Source organism: Bactrocera tryoni, chromosome 1 (genome assembly GCF_016617805.1).
Source record: "Bactrocera tryoni isolate S06 chromosome 1, CSIRO_BtryS06_freeze2, whole genome shotgun sequence".
Classification (NCBI taxonomy): Eukaryota; Metazoa; Arthropoda; class Insecta; order Diptera; family Tephritidae; genus Bactrocera; species Bactrocera tryoni.
Genome location: NC_052499.1, coordinates 1730207 through 1757189, shown reverse-complemented (window position 1 = coordinate 1757189; position 26983 = coordinate 1730207). Strand labels below are relative to the sequence as shown.

The window sequence follows — 26983 nt, the reverse complement described above, 5'->3', positions numbered from 1 at the left end:
ATGCATACATACATATGTGCTTATATATTTATTAGGTAAGTGCATTTCTCTCAAAAAAGAACGCATTGAGAAATCACTTTGTATTCATTAAACAACAATGTAATGTAAAAACGGAAACATAAAAATTACTACTTATAAATCTAATTAAATAAATATATATGTAAATTGTGTTGTCAACAACATGTAGTTACTTATTTGCTGTAGATTGCTTCATCACGTAATAAAAAAATAAATAAAAGTTAATAATAATTTTATTTTGCTTTTTGTTAAAAAAATATATGGCTTTGGCTTCAGTAGTGAATAGAATAATTATTATTTAATGCTTTATTAATTATTTTTTTCGATTTTATCAAAATCTATGTGTGAAGTAGCTAAAGAAATCAGTATTCGTACTTTTTGATATTTTTTCAAACTGTAGACACTATAATTGTGAATATCAACAAAAAATTAATTATCTAAAACAACTTTCCGTATTTTAGTTAGAATTTTCATTTATACAACATGCACAACCTTTCAGAAAATGTAGGATTTTAGATGCAGACGAGTGAGCAATAAATAATATAATATATCTTTTTTTTAAATTAAATCTAAATCATTTTACTTAAATTTCTTAAAATTTTAAACATTTTCCGCGATAGAAAACACTCGCTAAATTTCTGAAAATCCATTTTTTGATTCAACAACAAATGTAAAAGGGCAGTGGTAAGTAAAAGTCTTGGTTGAAGATATTGTTGTATCGTATCTGTTATATTAAAAGATTTTTCTTACCCGTAAGAAAGGTGGATGTAAGCCTTACACCGAATATATTATAAAGCATAAAGAATTCATAGACATTCTGCCTCTTAACTCTATCTAAAGTTTAGATTCTAAACTGATAAACTTAAGCGTATCGAAATGTAAGTGTCAAAATATTGTCTTATTTTTATAGATAATATTCTCTCACCTATACTATATAGGTATATTGAAAGTTTTGAGATATTTAACACTTGAAATGCAGTTACTATTGATAGAAGGATTTAGTATTATGGGAATAGTTTCAAGCACGTTAACAATGCCCTCGAAAGACGAGTTAGTTAGGGTTCACGACTTAGCTATTTATAGGTTCAAATCTGTCTACAAAGAACTTATTCGGGAACTGCTTTGAGGTTTTAAAACTAGTTTTCTGGTGTATAGTATATCTTTAATGTTAAAAGTACTTAATACCAAAAGACTAACCCAAAAAAAATTATGCATTTGTAATAACAAAGTTACATTCATATGTATTAATTATATATTATGGATTCAAATAACTATATTTTTTATTACCCTAACGACGCGCAGTCACTCCTTTCCTTGTAAATATGTAAGTATATATGTACATACATAGACAATTGCTATTTCTAAGAAATTTTTCAAAATTATAAAACAACTGTTTGTCTGACATTTATACTAGCTTCACATTATGCCGTTATTTTGCCTGACTTTTTATGGCTAAACACAGAATTATTTGATATTTGTTTAAATTAATAGTAAATAACCTAACACTAAATGAGCTTTTGGTATAATAAATAATACTATGAAATGGAATTTCCCGCCATGAAGTATTCATAATATAATTTAAACATTCAAATAAAATGCTCATTAGCAGCATTTTTCAAGGCTTACCTCCCAGTAGCGCTTAATAATCGTCGGACTGAACATCGATGGTTTATTCAGCGGGGTTCTGGGTTCTGCAAAATTGAAGCAATTTGTTTTTGTTAATATTTATTTATAATGTCTATGTCATATAGTGCACTTACTGAGGCTGTGTTGCAACTGTGTGCGCGTTACCAACTGGAAAAATATTTTGCAAATAAATTTAATTTTTCATTTGTTTAAAAAATAAGTATAAATGTTTTCACTTACCGGGCTTTGTCGCATCACCAACTGGCGTAGCATGGTGTTGGACATCAATTTGTTGAAGAGTGGGCGGTAAGACATTCTTCAAATCTAAAATGGTAATATGTGGTTATCAATGCATTATCGACAACATAACTCTGAATAGGGGCATATTAGCTACCCATATTGTAGATTGCTTCAGTATCATTGTGGTTGTGAATTTTTTTTTTTCAGAGATTATGTTATAATAGTGGAAAAAATATAATGTACTCAATATACATACAAGTACATACACTTGTACTTGTATATACGCCTTTTCAACCAACAATTAACTGACACACTAGACACTGACATATTTTATAATTTGAAACGACATCGAAAATTTGCTCCAATAGAATTTTTTAAATTTCCAATACAGAAACCGAAATAACTTATGCCACAAAATAACAGAAGGCTTACCCTGCTAATGCGATGGATGTATACCTGAATAATTCTACGTTTCTCCAGTTCTAAAAAAGTTCCAAATGAGTACTTGACTGTTGAATTTATGGACTTAATGTAGTCTCAAATACAAACAAGTGAATGCAGTCGAAGTACTCTCAATATCCTATTAATGGTAATTAAGAGTCCATAGTAAATACACCAAACTATACCATAATGCTCTGTAACTGTCAAAAACTTTGGGAATCCCAGCATTGGTAAAAAGAGTACAAATTATTAACATACATAATTATTATATATATTTTTTATTTATGTAAATAAATACATAATAGTTTAAATAAGACCCAACGGAGCTTACTTGTTATATTTCACAATCCGTGAAAATTGCATTTGTTTTCTTTTTTTAACCACAACAGTGATGGTGTGATGTGACAGCTGCTTATTTGTTAATATAAAATTATTAATTTAGTCAATTAGTAGCTTTTTCTAATATTTTCTAGACATTTGTCATTTCGTCAGCATAAATATGTACAAAGCTTTGCACCAGCAGCTAGTCATGCTATTTTGAAAATCTAATGCTTTTGAGTCTAATATTGCTAGAATTTTCAATACGCCGCTAATTCGCTAATTAACATTAATCACGTTCGTTTTGTTGTAGCTGATAGAGCGTCAGACAAACTCTCTATTTTAATGTGTGTAATGTAATTAACATTTGTAATTTCATAATGGGTACTCACTAAATATGTGAAAACTTTTATAAATTTTTAAAATTCAATTTTGAATAAAACAAACATATATAATTTTAATGATGTTCTTCGAAACCTTCACTACACTATTTGTAGTTGATTTGATTCTTTTTGTCAGCAATTTTCTTTGGTGAAGTATTTTTAGTTGCCTGATAATTGGGCAAGCTATCAGGAACTGTAGAAGTGGAAGGTGGAAAGGGAGTCCTTCAAAGTGTGTCAAGTATGAAACTATTTCAAGAGGATTTCTGCAATGTGGGACATTGGAATTTCTTTTTGAAAGAACAGACAATGTAAAATATGAAGTAAAAAGGTAGCCATGAAACCCCAGCGGTTGTGTGCCTTGATAAAAGCGAAATAACAGGCGCTAGTTCATTTGAATTGTAGGTTATTTCCTACAAAAATAGAAGCAGAAATGTGTTTAAGAAACTTAATGGCAAAAGTGGGTAGTTTCCGTAGTTATGTAGTTTGTATATAGCGGGGTACATCCTCCAACTTCAATTGCCAGTTTTATCTAATGAATTGAGCAAGTAATATCGCTCCGCTTATCACTTTATTAAATTCACCCAACACTTAACTGCAGCGAATATCCGCCGAACGACATCATTATTTGTACGCTTATATTAAAATATTTTTGTTTCGATACAAATGGTCATGCATTAATAACCATTTATACATGTATATAAATATATGATTTACTTATTTTATCTTCACTCCTACTCTACAGCTAATTATAGCCACTTTTGGTGCTTCTACTCGCGTATTAATAACGGTATATTGATCTTCCGTTAATGATAACACTTTGATGGCTTAATGAACATAAATGCAATTTATCAGCTAACTCACGCCAACTCAAATAACGCACACTCCCGTCACACGATTGTGTTTTCTTTCCTTTGTTCTTTATGAAATTCCCTATTCAATCATTAATAACAAATTTCCGAACAATTTCTAATATTTGTATGTTTGCATGTGTAAGCGAACATCGTTCAAATAAAGCACAAAATTGCTCATTAAATGCGCGGAGGAGTGTCTCTTGTGGAAATATGAAATGCAACTTTACATTATTCTCGGGGATTTCTTCGAAAACTAAACACTAACATAAAATCAAAATAAATGATAGAACACTAAAATGAGCATTTTTATTTGATTTCTCATAAGAGTACGCAAAGTGAACAAATCATTTGAGAATATTATGGGAATTTCAGCGGATGTGTGATTTATGGAAACATGAAGTTTTCAGACATTCATCAATTTTATTTTGTATTCTCTACGAATTTTGATTTATTTTTGCAATAACCACTCAAATAAAGCTACGAAATAGCCAATATGAATGGTAGACGATGCCAAACTCATACTGAGTAGTGAAAATATCCACCTGCCTACCTCTTCCTCCTCCGATAGTCAGTAGTCTTAACAAAACTATTAAAAAAATGAGTTTGAATGTCTTGAATTCATGTTCTAGAGCATATAAAGAGGACTTTGCATATTTGTTGGTGTTTCGAACTCGAAAAATATCCACATTTTTGAACACAAGCCATTGAATGGGTTAGTATTTTCACTTTACATATATGGTGCTTCGATAAATGGTTGTGTAGTCGAATTATTTCTAAAACTCTATTCAAATTTCCTAAATTTTCTGAAATTTTGATAGCGAACAATGTCAAGAGTAGTGGGTTTAGGTACATGGCCTTACCTAGAAATATTATAATCAAAATGCCAATAACTCCTTACTGTGTTTGGAACATCAATACACTGGCTACTAGTACTTCTGATAGACCTGTATAATAGGAGAGGTACTTAAGTTCAATTTTGAATTGCTAACAGACTACTATTTGCTATATTTTTTTCCAATTCTATTTCGATGAAATTTGCCATTTGTGCAAAATAAATTTTCATTGTTCCAAAAGAATTAGTGTATTGTTTATTTGCATTTTTGTGCATTAACGTCAAACAAATCGGCAAATGCGTTGTTTATATAATACATACATATGTATGTATGTACTAAAACCTACACAAGTATTAGTTTTTATCTTTAAACTACAAGGCATTTTGCTTGCTTTAGGGGAAATTTTGCAGACCGCTTATACTTGATAATTTATGAAGGCACAATAAAAACGCTTATCGATGGATACATATGTATAATGTGTATGTGTGCGGTTAGACTGGGAGTTTTTAGTACAGAACATGTTAGTGACCTATGTATGTGATTTCGCAAAGTGCAATAAATAGAGCGGAAAAGTGTACCAAACTATATACAAATATATTTATAGGTCAGAGCAGTTTGTTTATGTAATATTACGTTCGATGTTGCCCAGGCCCTAAGTGTGTTTATCAAAAAGTGCTGTTTCGGCGAACCTACATTTGAACATTTTTTCTTGATCTCAGGTAGGAATTGTTATACATATGTATGTATGTATATTATATTATGTTTTATGTACCTTTCATATGTTTCTATGTGTGTAATAATGCGTATCGGAACTCTAGGCTTAATGGTAAATAGTATAAGGAGTTTTCCGTGGTATGGTCATACCTTCTACGAACCAAGCAAATTGGTTAGAATTGCGATCAGACTCAAGGTGCTTTTTATTTTGACTATCTTTTTGATCCAACGAACCGGCTGTTTTAGCTGTCCAAGTGGGATAATTGCCTGATTACCTAACCTAACATAACCTAAGACGTTTTTCGACAGTTTTTGAATATATTTTTTTGAAACAAATATATCGCCAGAGAGAGCATTCTGCATATGTATATACATACATATACCATATACATGTGTACGATACTACATTTCTAAGTTAGCTGAAGTTATCAACGACAAATTGAATAAGAATTGAAAATATAAATGTCAAAATGGTAATAAATGGAATACAAAAATTTGCATACGCAAGCACAAAACGTATGTGTTTATGTGTGTACATATATACGTTTGTATATGGATGCAAGTAAGGAAAATAAACACTATTCCAGCATACCATAAACTGGTGGGTTTTATATGTGTATAAATGTACACACGACATATGGTAGAGTAAATATTTATAGCGTTCCAATCGCATACGGAAATATTCACAAATAAAATTTAATTTATTGTGTAGCAATTAAACCATAATTAACTCATAGCTGCTGAATAAGGACAACAAATGTGTTAAAGGGTCCATTGAAACCTTTTGTGGTTAATAGATCGCCTTTACAGCGCCGGTTGTGGCTGTAGCAAACACTAAATGGCTTTGAATTCCATTACGCCTATAGCAAAAAAAAAAAGGAATTAAGAAAGATATGTATATATATATGCACATATATTAAAATAAAAGTCTTTCATGTGTGAGATAGGTAGGGGCTTTAAATTCCAAAAGAGCGTAATATAATTATATCCTCTGCACGGACCAAAGTCAAAAAGATCTCAAAGTAAGTGAATATTATAGAAAAACTGCCAATCAAATATTTTTTAAACAATACAGCAAAACAGCTGATAACTGATGTAATTAATCAAAACAAATTTAAGATATTTTTTTACTACAATTCAAATTCATTAGGAAAAACCTCAAATTTCGCTGAAAAGAACACGTAAGTATTTACATATGTATGTATGTATGTGTATTAGAATGAAGCATGTCATATTAAAAAGAATTTTTAAAATGCAAATCAATCAATTTTCTTCAATAGGCTGCGTTTCCTTTGTTGTTTAAAATTTTTTATATTCACACTTCAAATTTTGCTTTAATTTTAATTTTTTTCAACACTCTTTCTGCTGAAAATAACACAAGAACTCAGTTACTCCAACCACTGTTTTATAGACATCAATTTAATTTTCGCTTTGAAGGAAGTGTGTCATGCAAGGATACACCCATTCACCACCCATCCCTTATGACCTTAAACAAGGTTAACGGCGCAACCGAAACCCAAGTTTGTCAAAAAAGGTAATTACTAACTTTATAATATGCTATTATAGCAGCAATAACGAAAAATTTTATGAAAGCGCAGCATTCATACGGGGCAACAGGTCGCCTAGGATGGGCTTTGAAATTACAAAAAACAACACACACGCACTCACTGAGCTATTCGCATTTTCCCGCTCATTTTGTTGGCGTTCAGAAATTAAAGAAATTGTAGTATTTAAGCATAAGCACCTTTTGTTGCAACGTTGACTTTTAAAAGTTGAAAATAATTTAATATTTGCTTAATTTGTTGTAATAACACTTGTAACGGTAGTTCACAAAACTTTGCACAATTACTCTGCTGGACTGTCTTCAAATGACTAAACACGGCAGTGACAGCCACCAACAAGGAAAACTCACTTTCAGCCGCAACGAAAACGCGGCGTATGCTTAACCGCCGCTACAAAAGCACACACACACACGCTGTCGCACACAAGCACATGCCTACTTGCTGCATGGCGAGCGGAGTTATTGTGCGTTTGGGACGAGGCCTTACCTTAACAGCGCTGTTGTTGCTGCTGACGCCAGCACTCTGCTGCTGTTGTTGTTGTCGGTAGCTGCCAGCTGACGCTAGTCAGCTGATTATATAAGGATGGAGGACGTTCGTTTCGACACGTTGCAGCGTTCAAGCAAAATTGTCCAATGCTTCAATTTTAATTGGTTACTTATAGTTTATACGAAAATAATTTGTTAATGTCAAAAACACAGCAATTATTTGGAAGATCAAAATATATTTTAATAAAAGAAATTATTGCTCGCGAGAAAGCACTCATCATTAAACATCTGCAAACAAATGTTCAACATAAGCTCATAATGAAGTAAATTCTCATACGTATACAAGTAAATATGTGTGCATGTAAGTACATATGTTTGTCTGTTCGTCATCACATCGTTCATTCATTAAATTCTAAATTTATTTTTGACCATTTTTTAGGCGAACCGTAACAGCTGACTGATGTAGGAAGGCCTGCGAGAGGAGCGCTCTGCCCAACCGTGCTATTCATATTTAGATACAGACAACAACAACATGCAGTGTTTTCCTTATCATGCTGGCAGATGGCAATAACAAAATGATTAGAACGCGACAACAACAAACGCAACAACACTAAGCCATGTGGGCAGCACCGAAAGCGCGGTAATGAACACAAAGTACGTCTGTATATAAAGATATAACAAATTGGTGGCGCAAAGGCGGCTTTTTTTACGCGAAAGCTGCGTCATCGGCGGGAGTTCTCTACATCGCTTATCGCACTCAATAGAAACACAGTGGCGTAGCGTAAAATAAGAAGTCGATATTGCAAATTTTAATACTTTTGGGTTTCAGTTTGCTAAGATAATATTTTTACAGACTTTTGAATACTAGGTAAGTAGTAGTACTTATAAAGAATTTTTGGTTTCGAGGTGTTAAGGGGCTATACCAATGTAACCCATGAAAAATTAGACGAGTTTAGTGATTTTTTTTTTTAAAGAAAGTACACAATCGAATGTTTCGAAGTTCTTTGGACATAATAAGATATATTTTAAGCTACATTTTAAGATTTTTTTTTTACAAAAATATTGAAAAATAACGGAGTTATGTGCTGTCTTCTGAGGTGCCAAAAAAAGTGCTCCAACTGCTAACATGATTCCGGCTGAATGAGTAGCTAATACAAAAAAAAATCAATAATGTCATTAAAGTTGAAGGTATTTTCTAAACTACTACTGATCTACGATTTTTGAAAAATATCAAAAATTAACAAAATGGCGTAGTTTTGAAAAAAAGTTGTTTTTATGGTACAAAATGGTGGTTTTTTTTAATCCAAATTGACAATTTTCAACCAAACAAAAAGATCGTTGCTCATTGTATTGTAAATATATTCAAGAATACCCAGTTTTAATTGGAGTCGATCGGTCAATTTTTAGTTGAGCTATGATGCCAGCAATTTCGAAGAATGTCATTTCGAGGAAAAACGCGTTTAAAGTTTCAAATATCTGCGAAATACCTGCGGACGGTCGTTCTTTAAAACGAAACGAAAAAAAAACTAGAAACAAGACACGACACTGAAGATTTCACAGGATATTTTTGGAAATATAAACTAACGAAAAAAAAAAAAATTGTTTTGAAAGTGTCACACTGGTATAGCCCCTTAAGCTGATTTTCGTACGGAAACTGACTGCTTAGCTAGTACAATTGATCAATAGTTTGAGGAATCATTTATAAAAGAACTCTTTAACTTGTATTCCACAATTAAACATATGCCCAAACATAAGAAAAAAATACATTTGAGTTAGCCACATTAAAAAAGTTACTTATACGCCCCCATCAATACCATGGAATTATAAGGTTTTAATTATACGCTCTGCTTTTTTGTATTTTTATTTATTTTTATGATAGCTGGAAATTATAATTAGTGATTAAAAAGTTAGAGGTACTTTTGGTTGATAAATTCTTCGCTTATATAACCGTCAAATGTGCATATCGTCCCATAAAATGCAAAATAACGTAACAACATTTTCAAAAATTTATAGTGGCGTGAATGAAACACGAAATAAAATGGAACAAGAGTGAAAAAAATTTAATATTGGTTAAAACTGGTTTAGATTTGAGCGCAGAACCTGAAAATGTTGGACAAATGTAATAATATGAATGTAATTTGAAGTAGTGAATCGTAATCAATAAGACGCTCAATTTCGAATTTTTTGATGATACGTTATTTTGCATTTTAGGTGACGATATGTATTTCTGTATAATTTCTCATTCAAAGAGTTTTACCACCATTTTAATATCCGAATACTCTCTATTTATACCAGCTGCTTGTTCGCTTTGCCACACTCCAAGGTCTGGCAAATCTAAAACAGCGATAATATTACATATACCATCGGCTTATAGCCGTAAAGGGTCTCAGTGCCGCTTTATTTCAACTCAAGCAATCTGCCGCTGTTCATGAAATAGGCGCGCGCATTACCAGCCAGGCTGTCGATGTTTCAACTTTGCGGTGGGGGAATATCGCTATTTGTTTAAGTTAGAAGCACGCAAAAACAACAACAAAGTAAATATCGAAAGCACACTGTTCAATAAGAAAACAATATTAAGAGCCACAACCAGCGTTATAAGAAATTTGTTTTTGCAAAACGAACAAAAAAAGCTTTAAACATACCGAAAGTTTGCAAATATAGAATAGTGTAAACAATATTTAATCTGTGTATATAAACCATAAAACAAATGCAGCGATTTTACATACTTGCCATATTTGCTGATTTGGTTATTGCTTTTCGCTAGTAACATGTTTGTGAGTGCAAGTGTACACATGCAGAACGTGCTAAGTCCACATACGATAAACTTGGTAAGCAATGAGTGCCGGCCACTCGTTTCAAAAATGTGCTCGGGCTGCCAGTAGTTCACGTGAATCGAACAAACTGAAATTCCTATGAAAGTTTCAAGCGGTCTCACTGCTTTCGCGCATTGTGGGGGCGAACGCGCGAAATTCACAAGAATTTTTATGACACATTTGTACGTACATACGTATTTGCATATGTATTTATGTGGGTGTGTGTGTGTGTGGAAACGCATCGATTAGACATTGAACGCGCTCGCGATCACGTATGCATTGCCAATAGTGAAGTAGAGAGAGCTGGACGCCGCGCGAGGGTCGAAATTAGGAAAAAAATAGCAGTAAATTGCACAACATTACAAACATAGAGTACATACATTTACATATACATATGTATGTATGTATGTATGTATATTTGTATTATAAATAAAGTGTGCGGAAATCTGACTGATTAAGTGCAAAACAAAATTGCTGTTTCTATTATTAAGCGAGCGATTGGCAACAAGTGGCGAACGCAGCGGGTCACTATGGGTTGCCGATGTTTTGCATGGCAGTGGATTTGGCGTCTCGACGTGTTTGCTGAGAAATAGGTATGTATTTCATTAAAGGGATATTTGTTATCAAGTTGAAAGCAGGCAAAAGCATTTACATACATTAAAATAAAGCATTAAAAACACACAAGAAAGTAGAAGCCGTCAGCTTGCGATTTGTTTGTACACACAAAAGACCTTCAAAGGACCTTCAACATGTACAAGTGTACGCACATGCTCAGCCGGCGTCCACCCAACCATTCGAAGAGTAACGGTATAAAAGTACGATGCATGTTTGTGTGTGTGTGTAAAGCGGAGGCGACAGCCAAACCTAAAAGTAGCGCATTGGTAATAGGAAATATCCTCGTAATGACGGTCGTAAAAAAGCTCAACAATAAACAAACGTTGCTCGGATTTTATAAGCAAAGATTGAACACACACACACACCTACTCCTTAAAATCGAATGCTCACACATACATACAATATACTAAATAGAAATTTTGTGTGCATTTGAAATGTGCTAGCTGATTCATCGCTGCCATGGTGCGCTACACGCTGTTATACATACATATGTACATGTATACAACACAAACGAAATTTGTATAATATACACGAGTGAAACCCAGTCGCTCTCATTCCAGGTGCCAAGAACAGCCGCTTTCATACGTCACACATAAGCTTGTCACTGTTCGCACACCCTCTTGATGAAGTCACACAGTCGCGACGTGTGTGTGTGTATGCCTTCACTTAGCAGTTGCTCGTTTGAGAGCTTTCAGCCGTTGAGCTTTGCCCTCAGCCATCAACCAGCATTGCCAGTTGCGTTTTTTTCTCCGAAATGTATGAAAATCAAATTTTTTTTGAAAAACACTTTTCTTTAACAAGTTTTCACTTACCTACAATTTTCTTTCACTAGTTGTCTATGTATGTATTTAAATAAAGTTGCGAAAAAGACTTTGAATTTTCGTTAGCACAACAATTTCCAATACGTACTATATACAGTTGAAAATTTTAATAATTATAATGAATAAATTTCGTTTTGATTTCGAAAATGGCAGTTTTTCAAAGGTAATGTATGTATATGTTTGGCTTAAGATTATGGTTAAAAGTTGTTTTGCTGAAAAGTTATTTGTTCAAAAAATTTTTTGTATCGTCATCGTCATGCTGTTGAGTGTCCTAAAATAAATCTACTCGTAAATAAAAATGCAATTTTTTAAATACTATAACCCTATTATTTATGTTTTGTTCTTTGATAATATCCCACAAATAGTGGGAGCTACTACTTTTAAGCCGTCTACTGAAGCAGGCTGAAGGAAATTCTTAAGAACTACAAATTTCTTATGACTTTCTGAATTATGCCCACTTTTAGAATACGAAGTTTTTTTTGGCTATAGGTAGGAAACTTGGATGGGAACCAGGTTCTACGAGTTTCGTAGAGACAAAATATTTTCCAGAATTTAAATCGTTAAACTATTTTTAAATGTGCTTCATCTAGTCAGAACTCCATGCTGATAAATAAGCATGAGAGGGAGGGCCTTATTGACATTATAAAGTTAGCTAAACCGAAAAAAGTAACTCAAACCTGCAACAAAAACAATTTTAAGAAAGTTCAGTGCAAACTCTAAATCACTTGAAGTGAACACTCCTTAACTATCAAAAAAATTCTAAAAAAAAAGTCCTCGTGACGTGAATTTCGTTGAACTTCTTAAAATGGTAATAGTCATTTTATTTATTATGAATGTATGGCCTTAGCATAATATACCCACCACATGTTACTACCACTCAAATAATACAAATTTAGTTTAATAGATAAATAATTTATTTATTTATTGAATCTATATTTTTAGCATAAACATGAGTGTCTTAATAATTACACACACCGACGACGATGACATTGATTTTTTTGTTTTGGTTTTTGTATGTATTTTGAGGGTATATTCTTCAGTTTACACCGGAGTATGTATGTATGTTTGTTTGTAAATTAAACTGGAGGGCCGAAGGAAGAATTACAAGTTAATCAGCGGCTTTCGCAAAAGCACCATTGATACAGTTAACACGTACATGTCTAGAGTGTGTGGGAGTGTATTTTCGCTCATTTGCAAACAATTTCAATTTTATTTGAATCAAATCACAAACAATTATTGGCGCTTAAATAACATTTGTTTCTATGTCTACTCCATGATGTCCTGCGTTGTTTGCTGCAAATTGTAATAGTTAAGATAGTTTTTTGTTGTTGTAAATATAATTGAAATGAAATAATGATGAAATCCTGTCGACCAGCAATCCAGCCACATATTGCGCTTTTGGCGAACGCACCGCCCACCAACCCACCAGCCGAGCGAGCAATCAACTGACATGGTACTGCGCCCGCAGCAACGGCAACGATGACGGCGTAAGCGATGAGCGCGACGAAGCGTTTACCGCGGCAGCGAACACATCTCGCACGAACTCAATTCGCCCGGATTAATGAAGGTGCAGTGATTGCATTGCCACTGACTGTTCGCAACGCCGGCACCACCTCCCCCAGCGGCGGCGGCCCCCGCGTTGGAAGCGGCAGTTGTACTGCCAGCAGAGTGAATGCTGAACAAGAGGAAGAAAGAAAAAGAAGAAAAAAAAACAAGAAATCAGAATAATAAAATGGCAAAAAGGCAACACCACCCACCGCGCGCACGACGACGTGCTTTGGCCCGCGGTGGTCAAGTGGCGCATTCAACAACTAACCTGCCGCTGCCGGTGCTCGCCTGTATGAGCGACTCCAAGAGCTTCCACGGTTCGCTGGCCTTAAAACTGTAAGCCAAATCGGTATTCTTGGTGCGTACGGCCTCCAGTAGTGGGGCGATGTGTGCGCGTAACGGCACCGTGTCCATTCGATACAAATACAACAGCAAGTGAAAATCAGAAATGGCCTCGAGAAATTCATGATCCGCCCAGTGGGAGAGATACGTGCTTAGCGCACCGAAATCCTGCAAATGTCCATCGAGGTAGCGATTCTCCACCGGAAACGGTTCACCGCGCTTCTTGTACTGTGTAAATGTGAATTGTGGCTGGAGTGGAGTTGAGGCGGGCACATCCACCAGCAAATATTCGACTGGCAGCGGACGCGCCAAACGCTGTACTTCATTGCCATATTGGTCTTTCTCCTGCAAAAAGACAAGTACATGCAAAGATTGATGTATTAATGCGAGCATGCCAATAAAAGCGTGTATATATGTAAGGTTATGGATATACATATGTATGTCTGTTCAAAGGATCGCCGTTTCGTTTTGGTAAAATGTTATGTGATTGCTTTCGTAATAAAACATTTCAAAGCACCATAAATATGCACATACTAAAACAACTTTGTATGCAAAGGATTGAGGGTAATAAGCACGTCGCAGGAATTCATAAAATGCTAAAATTTTTGAAAAGATGTTAAACGATTTTATTGCAGCATAAATACAGCCAATTTGAATGTAGCCGATGGCCTTAAGTTTATGCCGATTTTATTAGAATAGAGAATTCTTATTCTTTTGGTTTTACGATATGATGTACGTAGGTATATGCCATTAAAAGAGAGAGAAACCAAAAACTTAACATATACATATGTAAGTTCGGAGATCTCATTCAAAGTAAAAACTGCAAGTTTAGAAGCCAAATGAACAAACCTGAACGATCTCAAAATATTGATTAGAATATGTGACATTTCTTATCTCAATAACGGAACATTAATTTACTTAAATATTTACTGGAACACTAAGCTGATGAGACGAGTTGGAAATCTGTGGATTCCTAAAATTTAATCATAAACTGTTTCTCAACAAAACAACGCATTGAAATATTGTCACTTTACAAGGAAAACGGGTTTCAGTTGAAATCAAATTAAGGCCCATTCTGCACCGTCTAAGCAAATTGGAGCAATGGTATAAAAGAAAACTGATATGATCCCTAAACTGCCATTTTCTGATCAAAAAGTGACAGTTTGCTTCCACATTTGCAGCAAATAAGCAAAATCTAAAGATACTTGGCGCACCTTTAAAGAAAAGTTATTCGGATTCTGTGCATGTTTTCGCAGTTAATAAAGTAGTGAGCTTCAGTGTTTAGACAATTGATTAGCATCCCCCGTAAAAATACTTGCACGACCGCATATACTGAATATTTCATGCTGTATCCTTTTTACTTCATACGCACCCACTCCTTCGCTCCAACATAAATAGCAGCAATAAGGAAAGTGGAAAAAATGTCAACAATTTCAAAGTCAACAGAGCTGCCGAAGGAATTCATGCGCCTTGTGGCGCTCCATTGACCTAATTTGCCTGCAGAGTTTCTTAGACAGCACTGAGCGTGGAGTATATGGGTTGTCAAAGGCTAAGAGCGTAGCGCCAGAGAGATAGTCTCGTTGTCTGAGAGAAAGAGAGCGTTGATTTTTCTCACTATACAAGCAACCCGTCACAGCATATAGTTTTCAAGGAAGAGCTTTTGCAACCTGTTTGCATTTTTCCTTGATACTTTTTTCACCTTGTTCATCTCGGATTTGCCTATGTCCTTCTGTTGATAGCTTTCCATGGCCTTCCACAAGGTTATGGACTTTGGTGTGTGCGTGTGTGTGAGTGCACTTGAGTGAGTTGAGGGTGTAGTGGTGGTGTGCGTGTAGCTGCTGCTAGGTCCAAAAAATGGGCGGACAAAGTGCTGAGACGCAGCTACTTGTGACACTTCAAGTTGGTGTTAATGTATGTTGTTGTTATTGTTGTGCTTTGTTACTTTGGCCCGTACCAGCCTTGTGTGTGTGTGTCTTCTTTTGTCCTTTTTGCTGGCAATTAAGCTAAATGTCCTGGCGCTTTATGCGTGGCATGTTTATTATGTGCGTAAGAATGAATAAATTTGAATATATATTTGTTTATCCTATAGGTCCATATAGACACTTATGTATATAATATATGTATATGTATGTATGTATAAAGTAAATAAATAAATATAGGAATATATGAACGACGATATAACACTTTGTCTTTTTGTGAGTACTTCAAAGCTTTCTCTCTCGCTCCGCTCTCTCTTGCGAATAGTGCTTAGTATGGAGCTCAAGGTTATCAGGTCAAGTATTTAAAAATGGGACATACGCTTTGCAAAGTAGAACATTTGTGAATTTGAAAAAAATTGAATTAATTGCAGTGGCAAATGTAGTTCGTTCGGATGAAGCTCGAGAAATAAGTGCCCTTTGACATTGAAATACTTTAGTAACAAATTAAGTCATGATTTACAACATTCACTAACACTTTTACTCATTTCAGACCTAATATGATACAAATTTCATATAATTTGTACTAATTGCTCTATTTCTTGAAGTCAAACCTTTGGAATGGATAATTTTATGGAACCAACATCACCTGACCATGATGAAGCTATGTATATCACAAGTCACTTATCCCGAGGAAAGATACACAAAACTACCAAAAATAAAAAGCATAACCAATATTGTTAACTAAACAATACATAACCAATAAGAATTCCACAAAGACCTAACCGTCCTTTTGGTACTAAACTAGATATCCAACCTATTTAGCAGCTCTCTGAATTCTTGAAATAGTCAGTCGATTTGAGTATGGGATTTCATGTGTATAGTGAAAACTCTTGGATCCGAGATGCGTTTCGTCGTTACAAGATTCATGTTTCTTTTAATTCATACCTAGAACAATACAAGAACCGATAAATACAATGCGCAAGTAAGATCTACGTAGTATCTGTCGCGGAGATCAGCCCCGAAATCTAACCAAACGCACTAATCTGATAGTCGAACTACGAATCAGAATTGTTAACATGCTCAATAGAGAAATCTGCTCGAAGACAAACAGCATAGACTTTAAGACAATATATTTCCTTTATTTTCTATTTCTCTTAGGAAAGGCCAAAACTTTTAATGTACACTGTAGCGCGAGATAAATATTCGTAAGAGCTTTTTTGTATCGTGTTGTTATAAAAAAGCTCTTGAGAATATGTTGCTGCTACAAAAGAAAACACAAAGAGGATTTTCGTAGTACCTCTCTAAAAACGACTAAGCGCAAGGCACAAAGAGATTAAAGAAAGTTATTGCATGAAAAACTTTAAAAGAAGCAGGTATATACACAAAGAACTAAAAATAAACCTAATATACCCTAAATTGAGAAATATTTGGCAGGTTGCGCAGAGAAGGAAGAAGACACAGAGGGTGTTGAAAGAGGCGAAGCTAAAGAAAAACTTAAAGAAGTAACAGAAGTTGGAGCAGAAAAAATGCAAATGTAAATAAAAAAATCAACAAAACCAAATCAACAGCAGCAGCCTTCAAAGTAAATTATAATTGAAAAGTAATTTTTATCTATAACGGTAAAGACAATGAGTACAAGCAGAAAATGTGGGCAAACATGCATTGGCTTCAGTTGAAAAATATATGTATGTATGTGTGACTAATGGTAGCAATATTAAAATTGTTTTATAAGGAGCTAACCATATGCAGAAATTTTTTACTGTTACTCGGAGCTAGTAATTGGCTCTTTAAAATTTGATTTTAATTAGTTGTTTTATGCAATTATTAGTCAACAAATAATATCAACAGTAATAAAGAGACGCTTTTTTCAAAATTTGCTTTAATTGAATATAATTATCCTATCCGTTTTCCCAACAGCTAATCACTGAGAAGTCATGGCCAATTTAGGATGTTCACGTGAATAAAAAAATGTTGTTTCTTTACCTTTTCTAATTTTATCTAAAGCAAAACAAATTCTTAAAGTACATTTCGGTTGTTTACAGAAAGCAATGTAGTCATCAGCGTCCTAGCCGGAGCTGAGCGAAGTTATGCTTATTGAGCACTAGAAACTCATGCTAGCGAAGGTTACCGCGCATAGTAAGCGTGAATTTATGTTTATGTGTGCGTTACACATACATGAGCACGTACGTAGGTGAGTTGATAAAATCAGCCTGCAGGTATGCAACAGTTTGCACATTTAAACTGAGTCAGCATGTTGGTGAATCATTTAACAACATTAGCACATCTAGCAACAGCAACCAAATAACCGCAACTACTGCACCAACAGAGAGTTTTGCGCTAACACAGGCATTTCTCCGCTTGACAGTGGGCGCTCATACACTCGGTGGCTCTATAATGTGTATTAAAAATTCAATTACCAGACCCACTGTCGCCAATCAGATTTTATGACGATTTCAGATGTGTGGATAAGTATGAGTGTGTTCGCCCAAGCGGGTCACTCGCTGGTGGCTACTGCAGAATAACTGATGTTTTGCGAGCGTACGAGCGTAGGTAGCAAGCTACAAAGACTGGCGATATGTTGCGTATACGCCACGTCGGCGAATATACTGACTTATGCAGATGTATGTAAGTGTTTATGTGTGTTCGTATGCATATGATTATGATTGTTTGTATGTAGTACATGTATTTAAGTGAATTTACGTACTGTCCTTGCTATTTTTGCGACGCGATTGTGTGTGCTGCGTGGGTTGATGAGCAAGCAGTATGTATGAGGAATTGCTGTTGGTGTAAACAGGAAAAATGTAACACTGTTAGTTTGAAGGCTACTACAACGCGCTCATGCGAATTTCTTTCGCCAACGAGCTAGCCCCCAAGGGACCAACCGCAACACCAACCACCGCTCGAAATTATGTATAAATGTATGTGTGTGTGCGTGTGTGCAACAGGGTAATGTTTGGTTGCTGATAGCGAAAATGTGTCACAAGCGCCTGTTTGCTGATGCGGAATTCAGCGCAATTGCATCAGGTGCAATTGAATCACAAATAAATTCGCTCGGTGCGAAGGACTTGTGGTTGCTGGAAAGTGAAATCGAATGAGTGACGGGTCCTTGTAGTGGTAGCGGGTGGTGTTTAGCCGTTAGTGATGGGTGGCAATGTCTTCATTCCTGCTAGATAAAATGCAGTGTTGTTATTGTTACAATTGTAGCAACAACAGAGCCTTAAATTAAATCATTTGTTGTCCTGTTTTGAATTTGTGTTATTTTTGCATTGCAGATTTCCGCCACTTTGCAGAAGCATTAAGCGGGGAAACGTGGGTGCTGAAGAAAATATACGTGTGGTGTAAAGTATAAATAACAGCATAAATGTTTTACGAAATAAGCGTAAAAGTAGACCAAATTTCACTGTCAATAACATTTAAGTGTCGGAAAAAATCTTGAAATTTTGGTAGTTTATGTATCAGGTGAGAAATGCCATTGATTGAGGTAGCTTCCCAGTCCCCAATGGAATAATAAATTATGGGGACAGGCAATTGAAAGATTAGATTTGGAACTTTTGAAGCCAACGCAACTCAATCGTGTCTATCTTTTTCTTCGGCATTTTCTTTTTCTTGCTTTGCTCGTCAAAATAATCTGCCCCATTTATCTTCACTCCACTATGTACGCAGTCTAACGTTTAAATATGGCATAATTTGCTTGAATTAGATTAAAAAAGTTGTAAAACATATTATGAGATAATCAGTAAGAGGAATATGGTTTACGAAAATGTTGTTGTTTAATGTAAGCCAATGTTATGTACCAAGATGGTGTACATTCACAGAATGGCATTCGATATGCAATGTCGTATTTATTATACCAGGGTATCTTATCTATTGGTTATTTAGGGTCTTATCAAATCTTAGAAATGTTTTCAAAAATAAATCAAATAAAAAAATAAACGCAAATTTTTTTCTACATGAAGTAAAACAAGAACTTATGGACCAGGGCTGTAAGTAAGTATGTATCCCATGTTTTCACAAAACTCGATAATTTGACAAAACCGTTTCTAGGTTGAATGGGAATGTTTTAAACTAAGAAGATTCTGAATAATCGTGCATATGGACAATTATCGGACAATCCCGCAGAAACTTCACAAGCAACCGTTACATATGCCGCATTACTTACAATAAAAATAACTGTGCAAATTTTAATTTTATTTATCCCACCCTAATGTCAAGCATAACCTAACACGCACACTTTAGAGCAAATTCGCAACGAATTCGAAAGCAAAGAAATTTGTTCTGACAATGACCAACATTGAATCAAATCAATCACTTGCGATTGGTTCTCATTAAATATTAAGCAATATAAAGTGAATGTAATCAAATGATTTCGGGAGCTTAATAAAAATCACGAATGAAAAATTATGCCATTGTGTCGAGAGTTGGATCCTTGACCCGTCACAGAAATATACATGCACATATTATTTACGTATAAAAATTGAACTTACGGCTAGAGGTGTTTTTTGCTTGAAGCTTTGGTAAAGCAAGAAAAAAGTCAAAAAAAGCGAAAGAAAAACGAGCTTTGAACAAAAGTACTAGCTTGAAGTGCAAAGGAGATAAGGAAACGAATAAACGAATTGTAGTTGTTGCTTCCTTGTTGTGTGCGTCCGTTATGGGCGCCTACAAAGTCTTTTTGTTTGTGGACCGATGATGAAGATGCAGCCATAACTTTCTGGCATAGGTTGCAATTACTGTACTTCTAAAATGTTTAATAAGTTTATGAAAAATATGGTGGTTTTACAGGTTTTACTTTTTGAAAAACTTTAGAAATATAGTGACAACTCTCAGCACAACTCTCTCTCTGGGTTACTACTGTGGGCAAAAAATAGTAAAACCCATTCGTAGAAATATATTTTTTCTAGGTTGGTGTTATAGCTGAGCCAAATGTCAGATCCAAATAATCATTAGTGTCAACAACGTCCTTTTAACGTCTGTGAAACAAAGCTTTCCGACTACCAGGATGTTATAAAACGTATTATTACTGGCGATGAGTCATGGATATATGCTTACGCCCCGGAAATAGACGATCAATCGGCCGAATATTGTGGCTAGGATGAGCCAAAGGCGAAAAAATCACGTCAAAGAAGGGCAAAAATCAAGGTTTTATTCGATTATCTAGATTTGGTGCACTCTTCATTCTTTCCGACCGGCTCAACTTTCAACAAGGAATACTATTTGAGTGTTATGCAGCACGATAGTGCATTACTGTAATGATTCTTTGTGAGTTTTTCGCCAAATTTTCTACCCATAACGTGTCGCTATCACCGCATTCGCCTGATTTAGCTCCGTGTGACTTCTGGCTATTCAAACTGAAACGACCGCTCCGGGGAAACCGTTTTGAGCCAATTGAAGACATTAAACGTGAATCGCTGCGCGCATAGAAGGCTATTCCGGAAGTTGGCTTTAACAACTGTTTCGAGGATGGAAAAAACATTGGCACAAGTATTTTCGGGCCAAGGGGGATTACTTTGACGGGGACGACATAGCGTCACTATTTTTTGCTTATAGCAGTACATATAAATTTTACTTTTAATTAGGATTAGATAAACATCATTGAACTAAGGTAAATGTAGTCCTTCAGATATTTTCATGTAACTGACATGGAATCGACATATGAGTTGAAATCCCAAAAAGTTCATTTGAGACATAAATTCTGGTGTGAAAGTAGAATTCGAATATAAATATTGCCTTTGGGAAATACTAAGATTAAGAAACCAATTGTTATTAATGTAGAAATGTGATCAAACAGTGTCTAGATGTTTGAGGTCCTACAGAGGTGTACAGTCACTATTCAAATCTCCAAACTTGACCTCCATGACTTCCGTTAGTAAGGCTACTTGAAAAGCTAAGCGTATACCAGAAATCCTCAGACCATTGACGAGCTCAAAGAAACATTCGTGTCGTCGAAATAGCTAAGCCGCTCGAGGTGGTCAAAAAATTAATAGATAACGTAGCAAAGAAAGAGCTCATTTTTCTGTGGCCAATAAGATTGGCAAATTCTTTGATCATGAATGAAATTGTATAAAAATTCCTAAAAAATAATAGACAAGTGCATATTTTGACCAGCCAGGTCAAAGGTAGTCAAACAAAAGATATTAAAATTAATCTCATGGGCTTTACTCTTCTACATTTGGCACACTTCTGCTCATACAAATTCTAAGTAAACTTCCAACAGCCTTCGCGAGCCATATAATTGGCTGTTTTCAATGTCAGCGGAAAGCGTTTGCTTTTCGCCTACAAATTGCAACATTGCTTCCATGTTCAATGTCAATGGCACTGGTGGCCTGAGTTAGAGGCTGCGCCTTTGTTTGGGACTCCACATTCTGGTCTTTAATTGAATGAGCTGGTGTTGTAGAAATAACCGTAAGACATCTGCTGATATCGCAGTTTTGCCCTTGGCCTATTTCCATACTTACACCTTATTCGTTGGCACGCGCATTTCAAAACACTTGCCACATGAATATGAATGCGTGTGAGTGTGTGCACAAACTTGTTCAACGGATGCACTGCTTTCGATTGGCATGCACTTGGCAGTATGAAATTTCAAAAATGTTCACTTCTGCAGCTTTTGGAGTATGTGTATAAATTTCGGTGAAAACTTTGCAAACAATGTACCCAGGTATCTACATATATACTTGTGCGCACGAGTATGCAAGCATATCTTATTATTGTTGAAAAATAAAATATTTAAAGGTTGCCGTTGCTGTCAGTTGCAGCTGCTGATATGAATACCGAATTCCCAAAACCACATAATTCATATATACTGCATTTCGGTGTGTGTTTGCGAGAGATAGATGTGAAATATTCTAATATAAATATGGATTATGGCATAGGTGGCACTCTAGTCAATGGAGAAACTTTGCGTTCCCAGGGATTGCCAGTGTTGTTGGAATTATTAGATACTATGTATTACCGAAATATAAAAAAAAATTTAATTATACTACTGTCATGAGCTAAGTATCCATGTCATTTTGTAATGTTAAGGTATTAACCTGAAACGTTAACCCTTATTGAAAATATTATCGAATTGAAGAAAAAATAATAATTTAGGAGAAATTTTATTTAAGAGAAATTCTTCCTGCATTTCAAGGCAGGAGACTCACCATTTTAGACTAAGATAATGTATGGAGAAGCAGAAAACGTCTCTGCCATAACGAAGCGGATTTGACGCAAGTACATACATAGTATATTAGACAATGAGAGGTTAAAAATAACTACATACACTGTGGTAGCTACAATCAAGGGACGCTGATTATTTATGTAGCAAGAATATATCCATATGCAATAGTTGCAAAAGTTAATTCGGAATCGGTTTTCATTTCCTCTAAAAACTATCGGAATTATCACAGACTTAATGGTCTGATCTCATATAAATGCTAGGCATAGAAAAGAAAAGCATGAAGGACGACAGGAATATAATACTAACGTGTTGAGTTCGATTATTATTCTTGTAGTAGAATAAAGTATTCCATAATTAATATTAAGAAATGTAGACAAGTCCCACGTGATACGTACGGTTGGAAGCCCATGACTATATTCAGAGTGTTCGATTGCCTAGAGAATAGTGGAGACCTTGTTCGCCCACCCAATTACTTAAAAAAGCCTCATAGGACCAAACTATTAAGTATGGTAAAGATACGTCGTTATAATTATATGTAAGTATAAAAGTAAGATAAAGGATTATTCGCCATTTAGGAAATGAATGTTTGAACATAACATTCACTCTGGCAATATTCAATTTTCGTATACTATGTATATGTATATGTTCGTATACTATATGTATAAGCAAAAACCCGCGAAGCCAAATTCCAATTTTGTTGAATATTCATTGCCAGCAACAAAATGCTTAATATCAGCTTACCAGCTCACAACGACAGTAGTTATTTCCATAGCTTAATTAAAATTGGACGGAATATTACTTTATGAGAAATAAAGACACCAAAAGGATAGCGAGATTGAGCGAAACGATAAAATGAAACAAGCACACAGAAACAGAAAGGATGAGGACAGTGTGCTCATAAACACTGAAGGCGTGCAAACAAAATGGCTGATCTGAGCTTCGAGAAATTATACCATTCGAATAAATATTCATATATACATACATATATATATATGTGGCATCAATAAATAGCTATTAATGTTTGTTATGTAGCATGCAAGAAAACTGACGGACATTAGACGCAGGGCAAAACCAAACATCACAAAGAAATCCCAAGCCAAAGCAAATGGCGTAAACGCCCACAAACACCGGAAGGGGCATTTAACTTTCATTGAAGTAGTGCTGTTGTTATGACACAGTTAAGTAAAATGATAAAAAACGTTGGACAAAAACTCAATACTTGTACACAAGTTGTTTATATGTAGAGGGTTATATCGATATGCCAGTTTCTGTTTTAGTAAGACAAATTTATATTTCCGTTTGACGGCTGCTGACTTCTGTCGACCACCTTTAGACCTGAGCACAGCCAGTCAAATTAAGTGAAGCTGCGGGGTTGAGCTACTTGATTTTTCGACTTTTATTCTCTGCTTGGGACTTTCATTCTCTACTTTCTCCGGCAGACTAAAAGGATTTTACATGACTTACGCCAACAACTTCGGTCGACTTAACTTTATTATTACGCTTGTGACGGCGGAAAAGCGAAAGAAAAATTATTATTTGCTCATAACTATTTACTTTCATTTCTTTTTCATTTTGCCTCTATTAATTCGTGCGGTTGCAGCTGCCAAGGGTCGCACAACTAGTGCACCTCCCTTTGGGACGTCTCCAGCCACTTTGTTAAGCTAACAACGAGCGTTCGAGTGCATTTGAAAGTGTTGATTTTTGTCGACAAAAAAGTTACTTTGAATCCCAGCCAAGTTCTTTTGGATATAAAATATATATGAGTATATGCATATATGCATACAGATAGATATATATGTGTGTGTATGCGTATCAGCCCGGCACTCAACTGTCAACTGAAGTGCTGATATCACAGCGCTGCCAAGTGGCGAGTGATTTTAATCGCTACAAAAGCGGCGGTAATTTCAATTTTAAAACCATTAACTTAACACTTGTTTCGTTTGTGTCGCGACATTTTAGCTCGTGCCAAAGCCACTCAGTGGAAAACTTTGCTAAATGAAATTTAACACATCTCGTTAATAGCTGAGCCAGTGATTCTGGCATACATGCTAACATAATTGGTTGAATGCACGGCTGGGGAATTCGCTGCCAGTGTGGGTAGTTGAAAAATTAACACATCAAGAATTTATTGTCAATTAGGCGAGTTAACAATATCCATATGCACCGGCTTGCATTTCGAACATTTATTACGACCAGATCTGATATATTTTGTTTAATTTGATTTTCAAACTATGGTTTATTATCATTCAATTTATCGTAAGCAGCAAAAAATATCAACAAAAAAAAAAACGACACATAAAAATATTTTATAACCAAAACTAAATGTTTCGTTAATATGATGGTTTTTATTTCATATCGTCTGATTCAACATCAGCATCTCCGTCAACAATAAATTGTGTTGAATTCATTTATGAGGAATGTTGGGAGCCACTGCTAATTCTCTAATATTAGCAGAACATTTGTTCGCCCTTTTTTGAATCATTCGATTATCACTGTTAGAAGGGATGGGTTTGTTACTACCTTACGATCTTCACTTGATGCTTTTTGGTACTCAAATAGTTAACTCTGCTAGACGTTAAAACTTTCTACAGCAATTTCGTAAGATTGGCAGTGATTTGGTACATAGTTTTATTGGTAGTGCAAAGTTTGTAGAAAATTCACACGAACTTCAAGAATTCTTGAAATGCTCAAACTAGAAGGATCAGTCCGGGTAAACTACGATCAGATGGTACCTAAAGTATGTGGATGTTAACACCATGTATTACAATTAGAAATATTGCCGACGCAAAACACTCTCCAACTCATTTGAAAACCCTATACATGTTGTAAGCTGTAATCACAAATATTATCCTCAAACATGGTTCACTAAAAGACTAATCGCGCATTGATTGAACTTAAGTTGAATTTGATTAGTCTGTCTATTAATCTTACTGTACGTTCTTTGAATTTTTAATTGCATATTGCAAACAACCAGCTATTAATAAATTATTATGCCAGAAAAGCTTTGGGTTGTGGGACGAGCAGCTTGGTAAGTGTTTATTTAATATATGTCATTATAAAAGTGAAAGTGGTCGAGGAGAGAACTTTAATGCTTATTTAATCAGCTGACGCTTAGTCGATGAAAATTTGTGGCAGCAGTTTATTTTACAACCTCCTCAGCTAAGTGGATTGAGTATGATGAGCACTAATTGATGGAACGTGACCTCGAAGCTTGTCTGGTTCTAAGTTAAGGATTGTGAGAGTTAGATTGTTAACTGCTGTAGTTTCTTTCGTACGTGAACTGTTTTGGTACCGAAAATATTTCACAAATGATTTTGAGGAAAGCTGTCAAATTGACAACCCTCGCCAAGATAAAAATGCTGGCCCATTCCGAACGTGTAAATTCGATTGTCATGGGAACGGTCGGAATGGCGGTCTTATAGCACGCATAAACAAACTTAGTCAATGGTGTTTCATCCACCCATATCTCAAGAAGAAAATGGGTCTTATTTTGCATATACTTTTATACGTATTATTTACATAATTTAGTCAAAAAATTGTTTGGAAAATAATACGACAAAAAAGTATTTAAATGAATCACATTTTAAATAATCAACAATGCTTTAGTGAAGTCTTTTGCTAACCAAAAAATGGGCGCTCTTTCACTTCAAGCCTTACCTATTTCTTGAACCAATTCTAAACCTATATAATCAACTCTCACAATTCACTTGTTATGCACTTACACAAAGTATAGCCATCTAGGTTAACTTGAAGCAACTTTTCAAAATAGCAGTTTTGAAATTCACAACGTTTTCGCCAATTACGACGTGCATTCCGTAATATTCAATATCTTTTGTTCGATTTCACGCATTGGTTGGTAATAGACCGCCTCTGTCGCAAAACGGCTGAAAGTTTTCAGGTCAAACTTGCGATGCTTTTGTATCTTGATATTCTCAAAATTTCTATGTGTACTCTTTTGGAACTTTGTTTACTTGCCGCTTTAGTGGGGACTGACAGATCACATAAATGCACGTAAAATGCAAATCATGGCATGAGGGAGGGGCGTACACAGCACACACAACGCCGCAAAATGTGGCTTCACAAATGGAAACCGAAGTACCGTAACGGTGAAACTATGTAGCTGTGGTTGTGGTTACTACTTGCCACGTAAATATTTAAAAGGAGCTGCGGGGTGACAGGCGCTGTGGGCCGGCGGGAGGTGTAAAAATTAGCGTTCATATGGAAATGAAATATTTATGGCGCAACAAAAGCTGACATTGCTGTCGTGAACTGGATGAACTGAGCGATTGCCAGAGTCA

General features: G+C 35.2%; 2 protein-coding genes and 1 long non-coding RNA gene across 9 annotated transcripts in view; 1 reads left to right on the top strand and 2 right to left on the bottom strand.

The window, feature by feature from the left end:
• LOC120775674 overlaps positions 1 to 11838 on the bottom strand; it is a 41697-nt gene extending 29859 nt beyond the window's left edge. For 2 of the 6 annotated variants that reach the window (XM_040105996.1, XM_040106005.1), the window contains exons 1-4: positions 7169 to 7285; positions 1885 to 1968; positions 1779 to 1812; positions 1645 to 1709 (exon numbers count right to left, since the gene is read on the bottom strand). In XM_040105996.1, coding sequence (XP_039961930.1) covers positions 1645 to 1709; positions 1779 to 1812; positions 1885 to 1959 — 174 coding nt within the window. In that variant the 5' untranslated portion in view covers positions 1960 to 1968; positions 7169 to 7285. Of the gene's footprint in view, positions 1 to 1644; positions 1710 to 1778; positions 1813 to 1884; positions 1969 to 2656; positions 2737 to 7092; positions 7143 to 7168; positions 7286 to 11711 lie in introns of those variants that run through there. The other 4 variants (XM_040105960.1, XM_040105979.1, XM_040105986.1 and 1 more) reach the window with 4 other exon arrangements.
• On the top strand, positions 10480 to 11769 carry LOC120775700. The gene is made up of 2 exons (XR_005705352.1): positions 10480 to 10877; positions 11460 to 11769. It is a non-coding gene; the product is annotated as an uncharacterized LOC120775700 (long non-coding RNA).
• A 1043-nt stretch (positions 11839 to 12881) lies between the features above and the next one.
• Positions 12882 to 26983, bottom strand: part of LOC120775635 (nuclear protein localization protein 4 homolog) — a 68956-nt gene continuing 54854 nt past the window's right edge. For both annotated transcript variants that reach the window (XM_040105900.1, XM_040105893.1), the window contains exons 8-9: positions 13537 to 13955; positions 12882 to 13395 (exon numbers count right to left, since the gene is read on the bottom strand). In XM_040105900.1, the coding sequence (XP_039961834.1) occupies positions 13233 to 13395; positions 13537 to 13955 (582 nt within the window). In that variant the 3' untranslated portion in view covers positions 12882 to 13232. The remainder of the gene's footprint in view (positions 13396 to 13536; positions 13956 to 26983) is intronic.